Consider the following 21,944-nt stretch of genomic DNA (forward strand, 5'->3'; position numbering starts at 1 on the left):
GGGCTTCCTCTTTCTCACCTCCGTCCTTTAATCTCTGTCCAGCAATCTGCTGCACGCATTATCACATCCGCCCACTGCTCTGATCTCATCTCTCCTGTGTTGGCATCCCTTCACTGGCTCCCTCTCCCTTTCCGCATTCAGTATATGCTCCTGCTGTTGACATTCAAAGCCCTCCATGGACTGGCCCCTCCTTACTTATCAGACCTTCTTTCTCCTCACCTTCCCACTAGGCCCTCCGTTCTGGTAGTCAAGGTCTGCTGTCCCAGCCCAGGATTTCCTCTGCCCCATCTAGGATTCGCCCCTTTTCACTCGCTGCCCCTCACTCCTGGAACCTTCTTCCCCCACGAGCAAGAGCCATCACTTCCTTAACCAGCTTCAAAACGGAGCTGAAGACCATCCTGTTCAGGGCAGCGTTCCCAGGCATCGCATAACTGTCACTTGCTATTTGATGTTCTTTTCTTGCCTGTTTTATTGAATCATTTCCTGTATTGCTATGTATTTTATATGTACTATCCTACTAGAAAGGCCCCTTCCCCCCACCCCTCCCTTCTCCTTTTGTGTCGTGTCTTTTTAGATTGTAAGCCTGAGGGCAGGGAACCGCCCAATTAAAAAGATTGTATGTACAGCGCTGTGTAAATTTACAGCGCTTTATAAATAAAGGTTAATAATAATAATAATAATAATAATAACAACAACAACAACACACACACACGCCCATCCCCTTCCAAGTTCTTCTGGACATATGACAACCCTGAGGTGACCCTAGCCATGGGGGGGTTTCTTGGCAAGATTTCTTTGGAAGAAGTTTGTCATTGCCTTCTGATGAGGCTGAGAGAGTGTAACCTGCCCAAAGTCACCCAGAGGGTTTCATAGCAGAGCAGGGAATCAAACCCAGGTCTCCTCCTGGGGAGACACCAGAGCCCAGCACTGCAGGGCTACTGAACAGAGGCTGGCATTGAAGTGGCTTTTGTCCCATGGGCTCAGTTTTGTAGCTGTTATTATAAATTGAAAAGACATAGAGTGCAAACTGCTCAAGTGTACTTCTCTTCTGGAGTGAGATGTGCTTTTCCAGCTGACTCTCACCTCTAAGGAGGGGGCTCCCAGGAGGATAAGGGGGGTGGGAGCACAATAGCATAGGAGGTTTTTTGTGCATTTAAATTTTGTGGATTTATATTATTGTTTTTCGCTTTTATTTTGTAATGTCATCTACCTTTTTCTTGAATATCCTACATTTTGTGGTTTCTTTCCCTCCGTTCTGGTTATGACATCTGGTCTCCCTGCTGAAGGCTCCTCCACTGCTTGGCGTTCTCCCAAGAAAGAGCAGGGTGGCGGCAGCAGAGGATGGAATTAATAGTATTAATATTAATTATTAATAATTATTAATAATTAGCCACTAACAATAATTAATTAGTAATTATTAATAATATTGGTTGATAATAATTATAATTAATTAATTAACCAGATATTAATACTGTATTATATAAATACTGTAAATAAATAATAATAACTAATATTTACATTGATTCATAACAGTAGCAAAATTACAGATATGCAGTAGCAACGAAAATTTTATGGTTGGGGGTCACCACAACATGAGGAATTACAGGGTCCTGGCATTAGAAAGGTTGGGAACCACTGTGTTAGTTGATAGGCAGAGAGGAGATCACCATAATAGCTGACATTTGCTCTTGCACTATAATCTTACCTATCCTACAGTGTCTGACAATACTTTCAGTATGTTTGTTCTTTATTGGTAGAAACTCAGTAAGATGATCCCCAAGTCTGCTGTAGGAGAACTGAGGACCAATTCTGATAACATCATCCAACTCATCCGGGATGCATATAATGTAAGTATTATTAATAATGTTGTTTCCATCCTTTAGGACTCAGGTCAGAATCATATGACCCTCCAAATGCTGAAATTCTCTTTAGTATTCAGAGCCCAAACTATGGATTTTCTTAAATCTAAGATATTGAAGGCACAATTTCCAACCATTCTAATGAGGAGGGAAAATGGGAGGTGTCCAGAGAAATCAGGATCAATGTCCTAAGAACTTTCAACTGAGCTAAAGGGGACATGCAAAAGAAATAAAATTAGGGGGAAATTACCAAAGAAGAATTCAAACAGCCAGCTCATATAGGGAAAAAGTCGGAAACACAGAGCAAGCTCAGACTTGCTTCTTCTTGTTGTAGTTAACTGCCCTCTAGTTGGCCTCGACCCATAGTGACTCTGTTGATGAGACATCTCCAGGACCCTTTACCCTCCACTGCTGTACTTAGCTCTTGCAAATTCAGGTCTGTGACCTTCCTGATTGAAGAGTTTTGCTCTCTTTCTACTACCTTCTATCTTTCCTAGCATTGTTGACTTTTCTGTTGAGTCTTGCCTTTTCGTGATGTGGCTAAAGTACAACTGTCTCAATTTAATCATCCAGGCTTCCAGTGACACTTCTGTTCCAAGACCCATTTGTTTGTTTTTTGACTGTCCACAGTATTCTCAGCACTCTTCTCCAGTATAGTGGGCCTTTGTTATCAGCAAGGGTTCATTTCCAGGACTCCCCCCCCCCCAGTAGATAACAAAATCTGTAAATGCTCAAGTCTGATTAAATACAATGGTGTGCTAAAATGGTGTCCCTTATATTCAATGGCATTGCTTTTTGGAATTTATACATTTTTAAAATATTTTAAACTGTGCATGCTTGAATCTGTGGATAAAAAAATCCATGGATATGGAGAGCTGACTATACCACATTTCAGTTGAGTTGATTTTCTTCTTATCTTCACTATCCTGCTCTCACAAGTATATAGGTTTGTTCTTCCCAATATCTCTTATAGCAAATCCCACCTTGCTCTCTAGAATTTGGACTTCATCTTCATATGGTCCTTCATTCCATGTTCATTTATTTTTTCCTCTCTTTTATAAAGCTCTTCTGTGTTTTGTTTCCATCATCTTTTTATTTCTTCTTGGCCTTGTAATATGTTCCTCTTCTGGATCCCCTTTGGTTTTAACTTCCCTTTGAGTTCCTGGATCTTCAGAAAGAGATCTATTGTTGTTGTCTTCTATTTCTTTGCATTGGTTATTATGGTAGTTTTCTTTATCCTTGCACACTAGTTGTTGGAAAGTTGAGTTCATGGTTCTGGTTTTGTTTCTGTCTTCCTTTTCTTTTGCTCCTCTTCTTTCTTTACTGCTTGAAGTATTGCTTCTTCTCTTTCGTTTTGGCCACTATTAGTATCTTTTTGCATTCTTCCTTGACTATGTCCTTGTCTTCTGGCCATAGTTCCTCTGGTTCCCAGTCAATTATGCTTAATAGACCAAACCTATTTATTTAATTATGAGTAAATTCTGTTGGTATTTGGTTCTGATCTTTGGTATGAAGGCATGATAGCCCTATTTAAATATTTGGAAGGATGTCATATGGAACAAGGAGCAAGCTTGTTTTCTACTGTTGCAGAGATCAGGACACAGAGTGATGGATTCAAACTACAGGAAGAGAAATTTCACCTCAACGTTAGTAAGAACTTCCTGACAGTAAAATCTGTTTGACAGTGGAACATTCTCCCTTGGAGTATGGTGGAGTCTTCTTCTTTGCAAGTTTTTAATCAGAGGCTGAATAGCCATTTGTCAGGAGTGCTTTGATTGTGTATTCCTGTGTGGCAGGGGGTTGAACTAAATGGCCCTTGTGGTCTCTTCCAGCTCTATGATTCTACATTGTGAAGGAAGAATGCAAGAAGACAATATCTCTAGCCAAAAAGACAGGAAAGCCTCACAGGATACTGTTGAAAATAGGGTGAATTGGATATCTTTCATTCACAGGGTTGCTGTAAGTCAAAGTCAATTTGATGGCACTTAACAACAACAACGATTAGTTAAGGCATGGTGAGGCATAATTCCCAACCCTGTTTAGGAGACTGTTTTTTTTTTAAGTCAGCCTTTCTTTGTTCTTTAGAAGGATATTTAAAGGAAAGCCTGTGTAAAGAGTGTGTTTTGGAAACATCTGTAAAACCTCCTAATGGATATAAACCTTTTTGTTATGGGTTTACAAACATATTTTCAATGATGACTTTGCACCTTTTATTCTGTCTACTTCTACTTGGTGGATTTTCCTTTGTGTCCCTATCTGCTGTATAGTGCAAGCTTGGTGGAAGCTACGAGCATGTCAACAAAATGGAAAGAAAGGGAAGAAAATACAGGAAGAAAGGGAGCTTTAGTAGGAGCAGAGTGGAAGTGAATGAATGAATGAATGAATGAGATTTTATTTATATACCGCCATTCCTTCAATCACGGCGGTTTACAGAATAATAAAAATACAAAATTACACAATCAAAGTCTTATCGGAGGGTCAGTCCCCCAGCTCCACCATCTGGAATCTACCTGAGAGGTAGGAACAGAACCACTGCAGGGCAGTGCCCCCGATGCCCAACTCCTCCAGGCGATCCAGAAGGATACCATGGTCAATGGTATCGATGGCCGCAGAGATGTCCAAGAACACTAACAGGGACACATTACCCCTGTCCATGCCCAGATGGAGATCATCGACTAAGGCGACCATGGCAGTCTCAACCCCATAGCCCGCCCGGAAGCCGGTTTGAAATGGGTCCAGATAATCCGTATCCTTCAAGACCTCCTGCAGCTGGGAGGCAACCGCTCTCTCGATCAACTTCCCTAGAAATGGCAGCAGTGAAACAGGCCGATAATTATTTCGAATTAGAGGGTCAAGGGAGGGCACAGCAGGCTTTAGATGGCTCCAATATTGGGTTCAGGAGGGGAGCCAATTGAGTGAGCTCTCTCACAACCCTGAACAGCTCTGCCGGACGCGACTCCGCGGACGCAATACGTGCAGCGAAGAACGAATTCTTAGCTGCATCTATTGCCACTGCATAGGCCTGCAAATGAGACTCTAGGAGTGTCTTGTCAGCTAAGTCCTGATGTGTCCGCCATTTGCGCTCTAGTAGTTGCGCAGCCCGCTTCCTTGCCCTGAGATCTTCTGTATACCAGGGCTTCTTATTGGAAGCAGGCCGGAAAGGACACTTGGGAGCGATGCTGTGTATAGCCCTGGAGAGATCAGTATCCCAGGTGTTAGTCAGGGCATCAATAGTGTCGCCGTCAGTTCCAACCAAATAGCCCTCTAGGGCTTCCTGGAACCTATTGGGTTCCATCAGCCTTCGAGGGTGGACCATCCTAATAGGTCCGCCACCCCCGGGGGGGATCTGGGTGGTAGCCTTGATACTAGCCTCGACCAAGAAATGATCCATCCATGACAGGGCAGAGATATTGGTTACCTCTGCCCATGGAGACTCCATGTCCGTATAGAAGATAACATCAAGTGTATTACCAGCAGAATGCGTGGGCCCTGGGACCAATTGGGACAGGCCCATGGCAGTCATGGTAGTCATGAACTCCTGAGCTGCACCAGTTGGAGCATGACTAGCCTCGAAGGGGATGTTGAGGTCCCCCAGGACAAGAAGCCTGGGGGACTCCAGCACCAGCTCCGAGACCAGCTGTGTCAGCTCGGCCAGGGAGTCTGTTAGCGCACGGGGTGGCCTGTAGACCAACAGAATCCCTAAACTGTCCTTGGCCTTCAGGGTCAGGTAAATACACTCGATGTAGTCAGTCTGTCACACATGGTTCCTGGTCAAGGGAAGAGTGTTCTTATAAATCAAGGCAATGCCCCCCCCCTGCCCACTTACCCTGATCTGGTCCTTAACCGAGTACTCGGCAGGGAGGGCCTGTGCCCACACCGCTTCACTCTCAGGCCCAAGCCAGGTCTCAGTAATGCAAGCCAGGTCACAGTTCTTATCTTCCAAAAGATCATACATTATGTGGGTCTTATTCCTAACAGACCTGGCATTGCACAGGAGGAGAGACAGGGTTTGTGGTACGGTTGGACTAACCCTCAGACCTCTTTGGCTAGGATAGTGGATGGAAGGAGAGATAGATATTACGCATCGATCCCGCCTTCCCTTACGAAATGTCTCCACTCTCCTACCGCTATATCTCCCCTTGCCCCACACTACTCCAATAGGGGCTCCGCTTACCCCAGTCACACCTCCCGCCTTCTCATCAACCCAAGTACATCCCGTGTCCATTCAATCTCCGCCTGACACTACACAAACACACACCCAGCAACAACAGTCCCTTGCCGCCTTCCCCGGTGGTGTGGGGGGGCATGTGCAGCATCTCTCTGGGAACCGGTGAACCGGCTTTATGGAGGCCGCTCCCACCGGCCTCCCTCCCTCGGAGAACGCCGTCCAGCAGCGGTAGCAGGGCAGCAGCAGCAGCAACAGTCAGTCCCTCGCCGCCTTCCCTGGTGGTGTGGGGAACAACAATTTGCCATCAAATCAGCCTTGACTTATGGGACCCCATGAATGAGAGACTATGAGCCCTGGTCATCAACAGCCCTTCTCAGGTCTTGCAAACTCAAGTCAGCTGGGCTTCCTTGATTGAATTAATCAATCTGTCACATTATCTTCCTCTTCTCCTGCTGCCTTCCATTTTGCTGAGCATTATTGTTTTTTCCATTCTTAAAGAGCACATGATTTGAAGTGCTGCAAAATTCTCAGATCCTGTTGATCTTGGATACAAAGTAGGGGCAGCCCTAGTTCATACTTGGATGGGAGAACACCAATGAATACCAGGCGCTGTAGGATATATTTCAAAAGAAGGAACCAGCAAACCACCTCTGAATATTCCATACCTAAGAAATTCACAAGTCATTGGGCAACTTGAAGGTGTATGCATGTGCACATGTGCGTGCGCACACACAACCGTTCCTCTCCACCCCCACTTTTCTTTTGATGGCTGAAACAGACTCACACATGTGGTGCACAGGCCATGCTTTGCCCACCTTTTCTCTAAATAATGTCCAAGTATACTCTGGTTCCTGTCTTACATCAACCTTTTCCATTTCCTTACAGAATTTGTCTTCCAGAATTATTTTGGAACATGGCCCTTTGCCAAGTTCTGTCAAGATCACATATGATTCCTTCTGTCCTAACAAAATACATACCAAGGATCAGCCAAGAGGAGAATGTGACAGAGTAACAAAAAATGATAAGGTAAGTAAAGACTGACCTTTTTCTGTTCAAAACCATTTGGACTGCAGTTGGTATGTACTGTACATTTCTTACATTGATATCCTCCTGTTCTTCCAGTTGTTTGAAGGGGTGCCTCATATGCATCTATGCTCTCTAGTATATCATCACAACAGTCCTATGAGGTAGGCCATGCTGAGAGAGAGTGACTAACTGGTCCAGGGTCATGCAGTCATGGTTCAATGCGGTTTTGAACTGGATTTCCCAAATCTCACTCCAGTACTCTAATCACACCACCATACTTGGCAGTGGGGGGTGAGAAGAAAAGGCTAGTTTGTATTTATCAGATGCTGCTTGGAGAACCTCTTAAATGTCTTCTCAGAAGGTTTAATACAGTATATACAAGTAGTTTAAGCATGTTACTTTCCTTTTTAAGAGCTGCTTTGTACAGTTAGGTTCTCTGCAATATGTCCTGCCCTAGATATTTCTGCATGAGTCTGAACCACTGAGATCATCATAATATCATACGGTCTCATTTATCTTTTTTAAGGGAGCAAAGGATACATAGATAAAAGCTGAGGAAGAACAACAAAGCTTCTGTTTGCTCAGACACAATGTTGATGTCCTAAAGAAAAGAAAGCTGTAGCCAGGTTATTTAATAGAACTGTTCCCTCCTTTATTGTTTGCAGCATTTAGGCAACTAGTTATGTGAATATTTAAGGCCTCTTGAGGCAGCTATTATTCCTTAGGACCAAGAAAAGGAGGAATGAGATCATATGTCTGCACAATGCTACCTCTCCTCCTCTGATGGAATACTTAAACAATCTTCAGTTTAACTATACCGGATTCCTGGTTTCTTGCTTGATGCAGATAAAGAATTGTGATTTGGAGTAAAAACTCTGATTCAGTGAACAAGCCACAGAAACTATCCACAATTTAAAGCTGCTTGCTTTGTTCAGCAATTGATTAGAACTGACCATGACTCACATGTAAAGATGAGGCTTGAGTCTTCTGGAATGAAATTCCACTTCCTGGCTGCTAGCATCCACTACTCTGTGCAGCCTATTCCTGTTTATCTACATTGCACGTGAATGCAATGTTTATGTTGAATATGCATCTCCATGTGTGTATGCATATGCGCATATTTTTTAGTAAAAATTATGGCGGTTCAAATTTAGGGGTACTTGGTAAACAGAATTTAGCTCTCTCCCACCCCAATCCATTAGCTCCTGTCCTGATGTAAAGTGGCCACTGAACCTGTTATTGTTTCCAGTACCAAATGGTAGCATAAGGAACACAATTTTCATTGACACACCAGGGTGGAGGAGGAAAGTAGCCATCACCCACTATGCCACAGTATCAGTCCAAATTGGGGCCTTAAAAATACACAAATGTGCCAATACACACAAAGGTGAATGTACATTTAATCCGATAAGTAATCTGGCAAGTAAGCTGTAATGGTTTTTGTGTCTTCTTTCAACTACCCTAGTAAGGCTGTATCCTGAAGTTCTAGCATAGTACTAAAGAATTAGGTGAACTTCTAGAACATCTAGTCTAGTCCATTAAGCCATCTGTAACAGTTTCAAAAAACCCTTGCAAACCCTTTAAATAAAAGCCTCAGGCTTTGTAAGGCGCGGTACACACCACCCCAAAGAGGTGGCCTGTAGGTGCCCCTTTTATCTCCGTGGCATGGAAAAAGGGTGTCCTTGGGGCTTCATGCCCCTGGACACCCCAGGAGCCAGAGCCATGGGAGAAAGGGACCACCTGGCTCCTTTCTCCCTGGCATTATTCCTGCAGCCATTTGGTTGCTGCGGGAATGATGTGGCGCCCAAAAGGAGCTCCATTTCGGAGCTCCCTCCTGTGCCGCACCCAGGCCGCCATAAGCGTCCCGTAGCGGCACGGAGATGTCACACACGCGCACACTGTTTGGACACAGAGCGTGTGTGATGTCATCATGGCGGCTCCCATGTGGATGGGAGGCCACCATAATGACACCGCCGCCACATACTAGAGTTGCAGGGTGTGTGGACACTCCACCCCCGCTCAACCCTAGTATGTGGCCAGGCCGGCACACCCATGTTACTTTAAACTTTAACCAAAAAATATTTTTGCTTTTTTCCCCCAGATTACTTTTCAGGTGAAAATTACAGCAACAGAGTGCATTGAAAATCAGACCATTACTATCCAGCCTCTTGGTTTCACAGACTCTTCCTCCATTGTCCATATGAGCAGTCGGTGCAACTGTGAATGCGATGAGAAAACATCAGATAATACAGAATGCAATAGACAAGGAAAAGTAGACTGTGGTATCTGCAGGTAATCTAATTGCTTCAATACCACATACCATTATGATGTATGAATCACATTGAGAAATTTTAAACATCATCACTGTTCAAACAGTTGTTTGCTCATGGTTCATGTGTGCATCTCATCTGTCAATCAAAAACTCTTTCCACTGATTGCACAAGCTGCTTGTTTAGACTTTGTCATACTAAAAAGAGAAAGTTGGAGCATTTGGCTTGGAAATTTTTTAAAGATTTTTTTTTTAGAAAGACCCCTAAAACACAGAGAGAACAGTACATTATTTGAACCAATTACTTAACTTTTTGGGGTATTTGTCTGGGGTATCAATCCCCAGGAGGCCATTTTCATTTTTCAAACCTTCCTAGTATGTAAAGATGATACGCTTAAAAAGACACATGCACAAAACAGGGGAAATGCATTTAATTAGTTGCTGTCACTAGAAATTTATAAATTTCCAATATGTAAAATAATGCCAGGCATGCAGAATCAAGATCAAAAGTAGTATGCATATTGAACTAAAAGGAATCATTGCCAAATAACTGGAAATTTGCAACTTATCAGGTTTGAATAGCAGGAAATTTATCTGGCTCACCAATAATAATAACTCACTGCAGTGGTGGGGCTTTGTGCTCCTGTGAGGCAAGAGGCTATGCTTCTGATAGCAGTGCTGATGGCTGGGTCTCCCATGTCAGACAGGCTTTGCTGAGGAGCAGTGAGGATCATACTGACAGAGGATCTTTCAGAGACAGGCACCATAGGTAATATTTGTTAGTTCTGCACAGAAGAAGGTATGGTAAACCCCTTTTGAATGTCTTTTACCATAAAATGCTATTATGAGACAATCCAAAATGAAACAAGAGACTGCCAGGAGATGAAGCCCCCAGATCAGATGACACTTAACAAGTGACTGGGGTACAGAGGAGGATAGGTACAAGTACCATTATGGCTAATGTTGGAACTGGACTCAAGCCAAAAGGACGTTCAGCTGTTGATGTGATCAGAAGTGAGGGAAAGGTTCAGAGATGTCCAATATATACTATAGTGGGCCCTTGCTATCCACTGTGGTTTGGTTCCAGGACTTCTCATGGATACCAAAATCCATGGATGTTCATGAATGCTGGATGACTCTACAAGAAAGATGGAATCATCAGATAGGCATTGGAGGGGACTCAGGTTTAGATAATGGTGAGGAAAAGAAACCTCTGCACATACAGAGAAAGATGTTGTGTCTGAACATAATCTTCCATTTTCATCACAGAAAAGGGAACAAAGAGGCAGAAATACCACAATAAAAAGATTGTGCATTGTGTATGCACACATTAAAAAGTGGGGTGGCAGCAGCAGGCAACAAGAATACTGCTACAAAATTGGCATTTCTCTGTGTGCACGTGCATGTTCTGTATCACAAACTGCTTTGCACTGCTCTTTTACAATTGGTATGTTAGATACCTCTGCCTAAAGAGAAAACTGCCAGCCAAATTTTGCAGGTTGAAGCTTGCAGGCTGAAGAGGTGAAAGATACAGGCCCAGTGAAATTACAAATATTAAGTTTATTTATTGAAATATACCCCTGTACCATGTAATGGGAAGCCATTTTCATTTGCCAGTTTCAAGCCCTGCATGTTAAGGGTTTAAAAGCTAAACCTCTGTGAAACAAACAGGGAAGTATTAAACATACAGGCTTGAAGCTTCTTGTCAACTAACTCACAAGAGAGAACAAAAGTTATAAAGTGGTTCATTGTCTGAACAATGTGCCACAAAACATTAATACTCGTATAAGATATGCTAGTCAGTGATGAAATTCAGTAACACTTCCCTCACAGTCTCCCTTTCCATTTTTTTAAAAAAATGAATACATAGCCAATGGCCTAGAATAAGAACTCTTTTTACTTTTTACTCTTTAAATTTCATTAAGTCCAGTGGGAATTGTTGTTGTTGTGTTCTTTCAAATAGTGACTGACTTATGTTTATCCTAAGGCAACCCTATCATGGGATTTTCTTGGCAAGATTTGTTCGGGGGGTGTGTGTTGCATTTGTCTTCCTCTGAAGTTGAGGAACTGTGAAATCCAGTGGGTTTCCGTGGCTGAATAGGGTTTCGAACCCTGGTCTCTAGAGTCATAGTTCAAAGCTCAAACCACTACAACACATTGACCTACCTGTGGGAATTACTCTGAAGTAAATGTGGTTCTGAATGCTTCAGACAGTTGTGTTAAATTAATTGTGCATCTTCAATGAGTTATTTTTCATTTGGATGCCTAATTAAGTTTCTGAATGGAGAGAAAAGAAGCTAGGATATCAGTGGCTGTAGGAATGCTCTTACATCACATTTATGATTGTAGATAATAAATAATAATAATATAATTTTATTTATATCCCGCCTCTCTAGCAGGATCGATCTTTGAACTATATTGAGCTGGACCTGAAACAGAGATATTTACATTATAAGCTATTCCTTGACAACAATAACAGAGAATCTTGTAGCACCTTAAAATTAGTTCATGGGATGCCAAAATTAGATTAATGGGATAAGCTTTTCTATGAAATTTATGATGGCATTTTTATGGTGTAAGCATCTGCTGAAGTGTACTCTGGGCCATGAATGCTTAAGCCATAATAAATGTGTTCCTTTTTAAGGCTACCACAGGACTCTTTGTCCTTTCCATAATAACAGAACAATCTAATCATATATAGATCAAAGAGACTCTGACCTATTCCTGTGTTGTTTTGTGGATGCAAACAATGCAGGCTGCAAGCTTTCAATCATTACTCATTAACTTGTTAATCAAGTCCTCAGGCGGTGCTTCTTTGTTGAAAAAAGGAACATTCACTGGAGTTTAATTTGTATGTCGATGTGAAAACCAACTCCACTGGAGTGGAGTTTATTAGACAAGGGGAATTGGAAGTATAATCCAATGGCAATCTGAACGCAATCATGGGGTTTAATGTTATTATTATTATTATTAAGCTTTATTTATAAAGCACTGTAAATTTACACAGCGCTGTACATACAATCTTTTTTTATTGCGTGATAACCCACTCCACACAAATTCAGGCAATGGAAAGTCAGTCTGAATGCAATCAGAGTTTCACGATATTGTGTGATAGACTGCCACACGCAAATTCAGGCAATGGCATGCTATTTTGGGGCAATGGGGAGCCAGTTTGAATGCAATGCATATTCACGTAATTGCGTGAAACTAGCGACTTTAAGTGAATGCGTTCTGGTCCCACTTTCTTTTCATTTAAATTTAAGAGAAATTCTTCCCATTCGATAAACTCCCGTGAAATAAGAGTGGGTGTGTTAAACTTTCAAAAATGTTTCTTCTTGAATGACATAGTAAATTTTACACTTATTTTAGAAGCATGGTTTCGTAGTGGCCCCAATTCTGAGTATATCTTCTCTCATGCCAGATGCTTTCCAGGCTTCATTGGGAAGAATTGTGATTGCAAAACTGGGGGCAAATCCAGCAAAGAACTGGAAAAGAGCTGCAGAAAGGACAATGCCTCAGTCATCTGCTCTGGCCTAGGGGATTGTGTATGTGGACAGTGTGTTTGCCATACCAGTGATAATCCCAAAAAGCAGATATATGGTACCTTCTGTGAGTGTGACAACGTTAACTGTGAGCTTCACAATGGTCAGCTTTGTGGAGGAGAAGGTGAGTGAGTGTTATGAGAAGCAATGTCACATTTACAACAAATTTTTGTTGCTGTTCAATAGAGTTATTTAAAGGGTATAGTTTCATTTTTACTTTCATAATTATACCTTTCGGTATAGAGTGTAATATGCCATTATCACAGCATCTTACAATTCACAGACCACTACATGATGACACAGATTTTTTTCATTGCCTACGGGTTTGAATTGCACTCTAATCCCAGCTATAGAATTTGGAAGTATGTAGGCCATCTTAGTTGATATTAATGCAATCACTTTTATGGATCATTTATCATTTAGGACTGGTCCATACTTGACCCACCAAAGATAATGTATGGTTATGAAAGCTGAACAGTGAAGAAAGCTGATAGGAAGTAATCAACTGATTTGAAATGCCGTGTTGGAGGAGAGTTCTGCAGATACTGCTAAAAAGACAAATAGATAGTAGAGCATATCAAGTTCAAACCCTCTCTCTAGAAGCCAAACTGACATATGAAGTCAAAGGCTTTCATGTCCGGCATCCATAGTTTTTTTAGGGTTTTTCGGGCTATGTGGCCATGTTCTATAAGCGTTTATTCCTGACGTTTCACCAGCAGCTGTGGCTGGCAAACTGACATGGCTTTACTTTGGCCAAATCATGAGATGACATGATTTACTAGAAAAGGCAATAATACTTGGTAAGATAGAAAGCAATAGGGAAAAAAGAACACCACACTACAAGGGGATGGCCTCAAACAAAAAAGCCACAACCTTGAGTTTGCAAGAGTTGAGCAAATCTGTTGATAGAGTGATGGAGGTTTCTTATTCATAGGGTCACCTTAAGGTGAAGTTGGCTTGACAGCAGTTAACAACAACAACCATACTTGAACATGTTAGAGAAGTAGTCTAGATTATTTTTTAAAATTGTCCTTGCTCCCTTCAGGGTGTACAGGCTTCATATCAATATGTGATTGAGAGCCACATGGGTCTTCATCGCAGGGCAGAATCAACTCACTCTTCCCACCCCGACTGCACATGTGCATACACATATATCTGCAATAGTATGGCTAGTGGGACAGTGCCTCTCCCCATTTGGGTGTCATCAGCATCATACTTAGCACATTGACTTGTTCTCATCATTTTCATGCTGCTACACCCATCATCCCTATCATCCCAGATGTATGCGATCTCCTTGCAAAAGCATACAGAATCAGAACTTGTCCTATAGGCCTATGTCAGGCAAATGCTTGATGCTGCACAAGAACCATCAACAGTGGGATTCTGTTGTAAAAGAAGCCTGAATTCCTGCCACTTACAAAGAGCACTATGCTTTCTCATGAATTTTGTTTTAATGCAGCACTTCAAAGTCCACTGTGTCTATTTGTAATTCTTTCCTGAGAACCTCCTCAAAGTATGTTTTGGTGGCTCCAATTTTGGTAGCTCAGTTGCAGTTCTTGTTGCCCCCATATTGTCAAGAGATTCTCTCTTTCTTCCTTTGGGTTACATTTCTCCTACTGCTAAAAGCAACATCAGCCATTATTTACCAATTTTCTAAGCAGAATGAAACCATATTCATATGTGAGACTAGGCAGGCAACTATGCGAATATATGCAGGTAAATGGTGTGGGAAGAAAAAGGATTCTAACCTTGCCTCCACCACCCCATCTCTCTCAATTATAACCCTACAAAAAGTAAAGAAAAAACTGGGAAATTTTTAAGACTATTAAGTTTATCCCAAATTATAATTCTCAGGCTGTTTCAAAAGGAAGCAAACATTGTGAGCCATGTAATGCTCACAATAAAAGTTATGCTCCATTTTTAGCTCCATGTAGACTGGACTCGGGTCTGATTGGAAAGTGTGAGTACTGAATGTTTTGTCCAAGATACATCATTGTTTTGCAGCATCTTTCAAAAGTTCATGCATCAGTGACACACTATTCTTTCATCAAAGAGTCACTTCAGTACATTACAAGTAATGCTGAGTAATGGCTTTTATTCTGGTATGAGTCATTTAAGAATATTGTCAGTGCAGAGTAGAAAGCTCTCTTCCATTTCCAATTCAATTCTACTTTCTGGCAAAATTGTCTCTTACCTTTGAAGTATGGACCTGGGCAATGGTTTTTCCTTAAATTCTCCACTTTGCAGAACGAGGACGTTGTGACTGTGGGAAATGCAAATGCAACTCTGGCTATGATGGCAGTGCCTGCCAATGCAAGTCTTCAACAGATGGTTGTTTGAACAGCAATAAGAGTGTATGCAGTCTCCGTGGGGTGTGCCAGTGCAATACATGTCACTGTAACCCAGGCTACCAGCCCCAATATTGTGAAGAATGCCCTGGCTGTCCATCACCCTGTCCCAGATACATGTAAGTGATATGAGGGAGCCCTGCTTTCTCATCTATATTTCCTTGCCACCACTTAAGTTCATATTGCTGTAGACATGGCTATAATCTGTATGTCAATGTGAAAAATTATTCCATTTAGAAAATACTTTGTATTTATTTGTTAAGAAACAATTGATTCTGTACTACTACTTTTTGTCTTTCTGATGCAGAAAGTTTCACTTAATTTAAGGGATTTTCTCTGGCTTTGCTTCACGAACGAAGATTCAGGAAGGACTCATCCCGCGCTTTGTACAAGTGCGTTGGTGACTAAAAAGGCCAATCCGGGACAAACAGGTCCGGTTGCAGAAAGCACGGTGGAAAGTCTCCTTGGGTGATGTTTCTGGGTTGTGGTTCTTTCTGTGTTGTCGTTTCTCTTCAAGACTTGTTTGAGCTTTCGAAAAAAGCTGCAGCATCGTGGATAGTGCGTCTCCATGCCTCCCAATGCGAGGCCAGGGCAGACCATTGTTGGTGATCAATTTGACCAAGCCTGAGATGTTGTTTCAGAGAGTCCTTGTATATCTTCTTTGGGGCGCCCCTCTTACGCTGACCCATGGCGAGTTCACAGTAGAATACTATTTTGGGGAGGCAATGGTCCTTCATCCTAGAAACGTGTCCTACCCAGCACAGCTGCGTCCTCAATAGCATGGCCTCAATGCTGGTGATCCCTGCTTGCTCAAGGACAGCAACATTTGTCACATAGTCAGTCCAGTGTATATTTAGAATTGTGCATAAACAGCACTGATGAAAGCGTTCAAGGAGTTGTAGGTGTTGGCGATAGGTGACCCATGTTTCAGACCCATAGAGGAGAATAGACAGTACAATGGCTCTATACACACTGATTTTTGTGCTTCGCCTCAAGTGAGTGCATTCGGAAGGCTTCACAAGACTCTTTTGTGAAGCCTTCCGAATGCACTGTATGCCTTTGCTAATCTGTGATCGATCTCTTTATCAATCTTGGTGTCTGAGGAGATGATGCTTCCCAGGTAGGTGAACTGCTGGATGGACTTAAGCACAGATTTGCCTACAGTGATGTGGGGGTGGTAGTGTTCTTCCTGAGGTGCCAGCTGGTAGAGAACTTCCGTTTTCTTCAGACTGACTTCCAGCCCAAAGAGCTCTGCAGCTGTTGCAAAACAAGATGTTAGGCACTGCAGAGCTGCTTCTGTATGGGCAACGAGGGCAGCATCGTCAGCAAAAAGTAGCTCACGGACTAGATAGTTTAGAGTCTTAGTGCGAGCCCTCAGGCGGCTTAAGTTAAACAGGCTACCATCAATACAGTAGCGTATATAAATGCCGTCTTCTTCTTTGAGGTCTGCTGTAGCCCTTTGGAGCATCATGCTGAAGAAGAGTGTAAATAGAGTTGGAGCGAGAACACAACCTTATTTCACACCATTAGTTATTAGAAAGGGCTCCAAGAGAGCATCGCCATATCTGACTTGACCTTGCTGGCCTTCATGTAGAAGGATGATCATTTTGAGGAATTTGGGGGGGGGGGCATCCTAGTCGTTCCAGGATCTGCCACAGACCTTTTCTGCTCACAGTGTCGAATACTTTGGTGAGGTCGACAAATGTTGCATAGAGTCCTTTGTTCTGCTCTCTACATTTTTCTTGCAGTTGTCTAAGGGCAAATACCATGTCTGTAGTGCTCCTATTAGCTCTAAAGCCACATTGGCTTTCAGGGAGAAGTTCTTCTGCAATAGCAGGGACTAATCTGTTCAGCAGTATCCTTGCAAGGATTTTTCCAGCGATGGAGAGCAGTGTTATACCTCGATAGTTTGAGCAATCGGATTTTGCTCCTTTTTTCTTATACAGGGTGATGATGACTGCATCTCGGAGATCTGATGGCAGTTCGCCTTTTTTCCAGCAACTCACAAGGAGCTCGTGGAGTTTAGCATGGAGTACATGACCTCCATGTTTCCAAGCTTCAGGTGGAATTCCATCAATCCCAGCAGCCTTGCCCTTTTTCATCTGCTGTATGGCCTTAACGGTTTCTTCCAAAGTGGGAGCTATGTCCAATTCCTTCTTCATCAGTTGTTGTGTCATACGTTGAATAACTGAGTCTTGGACTACTCGGTTGGCACTAAAGAGTCTTTGGAAATGTTCAGCCCATCGGTTCAGAATGGAAGCTTTATCTGTGATTAGTGTTTGACCATCTGTACTGTATAGGGAGCTTTGGATCTGATATGTAGGTCCAAACACTGTTTTAAGAGCTTCGTAAAATCCTCCGGAATCACCCAGATCTGCACAACGTTGTGTCTTTTGTGCTACGTTGATCCACCACTTGTTCTGAATGTCTCGAAGTTTTTGTTGGAGTTGACTACATGCGAGGCAAAAGGCTGCTTTTCTTACATGGCAAGATGGCTGGGTGAGGTGTGCCTGGTGAGCAGTTCTCTTCTTTGCCAACAGCTCCTGGATCTCTTGGTTGTTTTCATCAAACCAGTCTTGATTTTTCTTGAGGGAGAACCCTAAGGATTCTTCTGCAGACTGCAGAAGATATGTTGCCAAAGCACTGTAGGAGAAGAATCTACAGGATGGTCTTCAAGTTTTGTTTGCAAATTTGCCTGGAAGTTGTCTCTCATGGTAGCTTGTTGAAGACTGTTGACTTGGAGTCTCCTCTTTAGGATGCCACCCCTCTTAGGTTTAAACTTAAAATGAAGATTTAGTTTGCATCTTACGAAGCGATGATCTGTTTGACATTCTGCACTGGGCATCACTCGGGTATGACAGACATCGCGAATATTTCTCTGGCACACTAGGATGTAGTCAATGAGGTGCCAGTGTTTGGATCGGGGATGCATCCAGGTTGTCTTCAAGCTATCTTTCTGCTGAAAGATGGTGTTTGTAATAATCAGCTGCTGTTCTGCACAAAAGAGCAGAAGGTGTCCGTTATCATTACAGTTTCCAACACCATGCTTGCCTAAAACACCTTTCCAGGCTTCGAAGTTCTTTCCTACTCTGGCATTGAAGTCACTAAGGATAATGATTTTGTCTTTTGCAGGGACTTTTTGTATAAGGTGGCATAGGTCTGAGTAGAATTTGTCTTTCTCTGCAGGGTCAGCTTGCATAGTTGGGGCATATATACTGAACAGAACAACACGTGGGAGGCGTAAGGAGATAATGCGATCAGAGTGTCCTGTTGGCAAGGTTTCGAGTTTGGAGGCAATGAAGTTTTTGATCATGAAGCCTACACCTGAAAGATGTTTTTCAGTTTTGGGTTTGCCAGACCAGTAGAGTGTGTAGCCGGCACCGTGTTCTTTAAGGCTGCCTTCCTTGTGGAGACGAACTTCACTAAGAGCAGCGATATCGATGTTAAGTCGTGACAGTCCATGCGCTATTAGGGCAGAATGACACTCAGGACGTCCACCATCTGCAGAATCTTGCATGGTTCTGATGTTCCAGCATGCAAGTGTCAGTCTATTTGCACCTTTGGAGGCTGGTGTGTGCCTTTGTCTCTTTGTCTTTGTTTGACCGCATCAGAAGATGCCCGTTGGCCGCGGCTAGCCAACCGGGTTTTTGGGGATGAGCTTTCTTTAGGCCACCTTTTCTAGGCCCCTCTCCATATGGAGCAAGCAGCGCTCTCCTTAAAAAAGGCTGCTTGGTCATTCAAGATGCTGCCGAACAAGACTGTCATCCCCGAGTCAGTCTCAAGCGACCAAAGTCCTGAACCGCCTGCATGCAGGGTTGGGTCTGCGGCTTCCAGTGCATCTTTACACCTGCCGTTTTGTCCCTCACCTATCGCTACAGGGCTTTTTCGGAAGTTAGATGTATCCTTCAAGCCTGTGCAATGGATTTTTCTGGTGGAGCACAGCATGCATAGAACTGACCTCACCCTTTAAACCAGAGGTTCGTCTGCTGAGGCCTTGACAAGCATGGACGGTAGCAGCGAGGTCCTCGGGTCGTAGGTTTGATTAGAGTTTTCTTCTCTTAGATGGTTGACCTTACAGGGTTAGACGAGCACCATCTGCCCGGGTTTGGGATTAGAGTTTTCCTTCTCCTAGGATGGTTGCCATAAGGCTAGAGAGCCCATCCTGCCCTTTGGCGCTCTTGGTCAGACCCTTTGGTTGTGACCTGTCTGGCATGGGAGACCCTGCCAGTGGCTATTATACCACTGCCAGCATAGCTCACAACATCATTAGGGTGCGCAAGCCTCTCCTCCACGACAAGGGAGCGTCAATGGAGAGGTAAGGGATTTTACAACAGAGCAAATGGCTCTCTTTCCCTTTCTAAAGTTATTACATCAAGCACAGCATTGGCTCAGTACAGTAGATGAGGTATATTTAAATTGAACTGAAACATGAATACAGCTCTAAGTAGACATAAATTTACCATAATATATGTAGGTAAAAACTAGAAGGGTTCCATCACTCTGTGAAGGAGAAAAAATGTACAGATTGACCAGTAAACCAATGACTGTCAGTAGATGGCATGAAGTTAACAGTGATTCTGCTCTGGCCTGCTAAGCTGTCCTCGGAATGTGTTTTGGGTGCTAATTTGTCCTGGAGCTTAGGAAGCTGCTTTCATAATGCTGTGGGGCTCAGACTATCTTCCTAACACTATTATAAATAACTTCAAAATGGCATGATATTTGTTCTTAAAAGTAGAATTCTAAGCTCTGATTTGGCCCCATTACATTGGTAGGACTACAAGGACCCTGCTGAATGAAAGCAAAGACTTGTCTAGTCCAGCCTTCTTTTTCTCACTGACATTCCCATATTAAGCAGGTGGATATGGGAAGACCACAAAAAGGCTTGGAGGGCAATGGCTCTTTCCTGTGTTTTTTCCCTAGTGCTGGGGTGCTCAGAATGACTCTGCCTCTTTCTGGAAATGGCACATGAAGAATAAAGTTCAGTAGCTGCTAATCATGATGAGTGGACATACATTACTTCCACTATCAAAGATGGTATTTCTCCCAGTGCTACTGGCTAAGGAACTCTAATAGGAGAGTAGTCTTGTGCTCATGTCTGGCCTCCCATAAATATCTCATGGGTACTATAGGCCCATAAATGTTGGACATGATGGGTCTTTGATCTGATCAAGTGAACCTCTTATATTCCTATCCTACCATTGCAAAAAATCTTCATTTATTCCTACTTTCTGGTTTATCTTCTTACTCACTACTGATCATTTTAAAAGATCAGTCATCCCCAAGTCCCATACAGTGACATTGTCCAGTAATAATAATAATCTGCAGTGAGTTTCAGTGTGCCTTCCCCTTCCTACAGTGTGCAGTTCTGAGCCATAGGGAATTTGGACTGTTTCACTTTCTTTTTAGCTTAAGATGATGGCTGCATCTGCACTGCATAAATAATCCAGTTTGACACCTCTTTAATTGCCATGGCTCAAAGCTATGGAATTCTGAGAAATATAGTTTGTTGTGGTACCATAAACAAGATTATTTCTGCAATGCTGATGCAGCCAATGTCTGTATTCAGACAAACTGTGGTTGATCTTAACTATGGTTTTCTGAAACAAGCCAACTTCAAACTGAGGTTCATGAAGCTGATTTCCCCCACAAATCATAGTTAAGAGTTCAGATGATGCACTAAACTACAATGAATGTAAATGGGTTCATTGAATCTAAATTCTGGTCTTCTTGTGTCCATGCTAGAGGAAGAGAGGAACATCTGATGTCCAAACACAGTTTACTGAATTGTCCTTCCACATGCTTGCTAACAAACTCATAAAAATCTCAAAAGTTAGTGAGACAAGCCATGTTAACGTTCTATGTAGTTACTTTTATTTAAAATCAGTTTTACCATCAGTGTCCTGAATAGCCTATGGCTTCCTTTTTTTAAAAATGTGTTACATCTTTTACTGTTTCTTGTTCATATTACAAATTGTCCAGCACACATTTTCTTCCAGAAGGTGGCTATATTCTTTGGAGTCTAAGTGGCCCTTGCAACCATTGGACTATGGGGATTTGGGGGCATTGCTTGCACTTTTTTTGACCCTCCCCTCTGGGGACTCCAAAGTTGTTTAGATGAAATTACACTGTAGGAAAAGTTTATCTGGATAGCCAGAATAAGGTAGCTGTGGACTTGAGAGCTGGACTCAAAAGCCACCCTTCTTTTCTCACCAGCAATGTGATAGAGTTTCATGTAGCATTGGTACAAAGATGACTGAACTAACATAGAAAAAATGCTTTTATATGCTCCAAACGTGCTGCATTGAATCTAGACATTTTAATTGTTTTTAATTTTATTACAATTTTAAAGATTTTATCTGTGAGCCACCTTGCGTCCTTCCAGGGAGAAAGACGGGATATAAATAAAATAAATAAATAAATAAATAAATAAAATAGATCCGCTGCATCTCTGCCCTAGAAAATTATTCTTGAAGACATGCTTCTTGTTTCTTTTTTATTTTTTTTAGTTCTTGTGTTGAGTGTTTGGCCTTTGGGAATGGCCCATTTCAGAAGAACTGCTCTCAAGCTTGTCAAAATATTATTCTGAAAGACAACGTAGTATCCAAAAGTAAACCATGCAAGGAGAAAGATTCTCAAAACTGTTGGATCTCTTACACAATGTCGCAAATGGATGGAGAGATGTATTCGGTTACAGTCAATCCCAACAAGGGTATGTTTGGCACTGACTTGTCT

At 42.5% G+C, this 21,944-nt stretch overlaps 1 protein-coding gene across 6 annotated transcripts in view; it reads left to right on the top strand.

Annotated features, from left to right (window-relative positions):
• The window catches only part of ITGB2 (integrin subunit beta 2), a 57,889-nt gene that overhangs the window by 33,084 nt on the left and 2,861 nt on the right, over window positions 1-21,944 (top strand). For all 6 annotated transcript variants that reach the window (XM_042471235.1, XM_042471227.1, XM_042471245.1 and 3 more), the window contains exons 9-14: window positions 1,758-1,847; window positions 6,913-7,053; window positions 9,155-9,345; window positions 12,744-12,988; window positions 15,112-15,331; window positions 21,719-21,921. In XM_042471235.1, the coding sequence (XP_042327169.1) occupies window positions 1,758-1,847; window positions 6,913-7,053; window positions 9,155-9,345; window positions 12,744-12,988; window positions 15,112-15,331; window positions 21,719-21,921 (1,090 nt within the window). The remainder of the gene's footprint in view (window positions 1-1,757; window positions 1,848-6,912; window positions 7,054-9,154; window positions 9,346-12,743; window positions 12,989-15,111; window positions 15,332-21,718; window positions 21,922-21,944) is intronic.

Source organism: Sceloporus undulatus, chromosome 1, assembly GCF_019175285.1.
Source record: "Sceloporus undulatus isolate JIND9_A2432 ecotype Alabama chromosome 1, SceUnd_v1.1, whole genome shotgun sequence".
Taxonomy (NCBI): Eukaryota; Metazoa; Chordata; class Lepidosauria; order Squamata; family Phrynosomatidae; genus Sceloporus; species Sceloporus undulatus.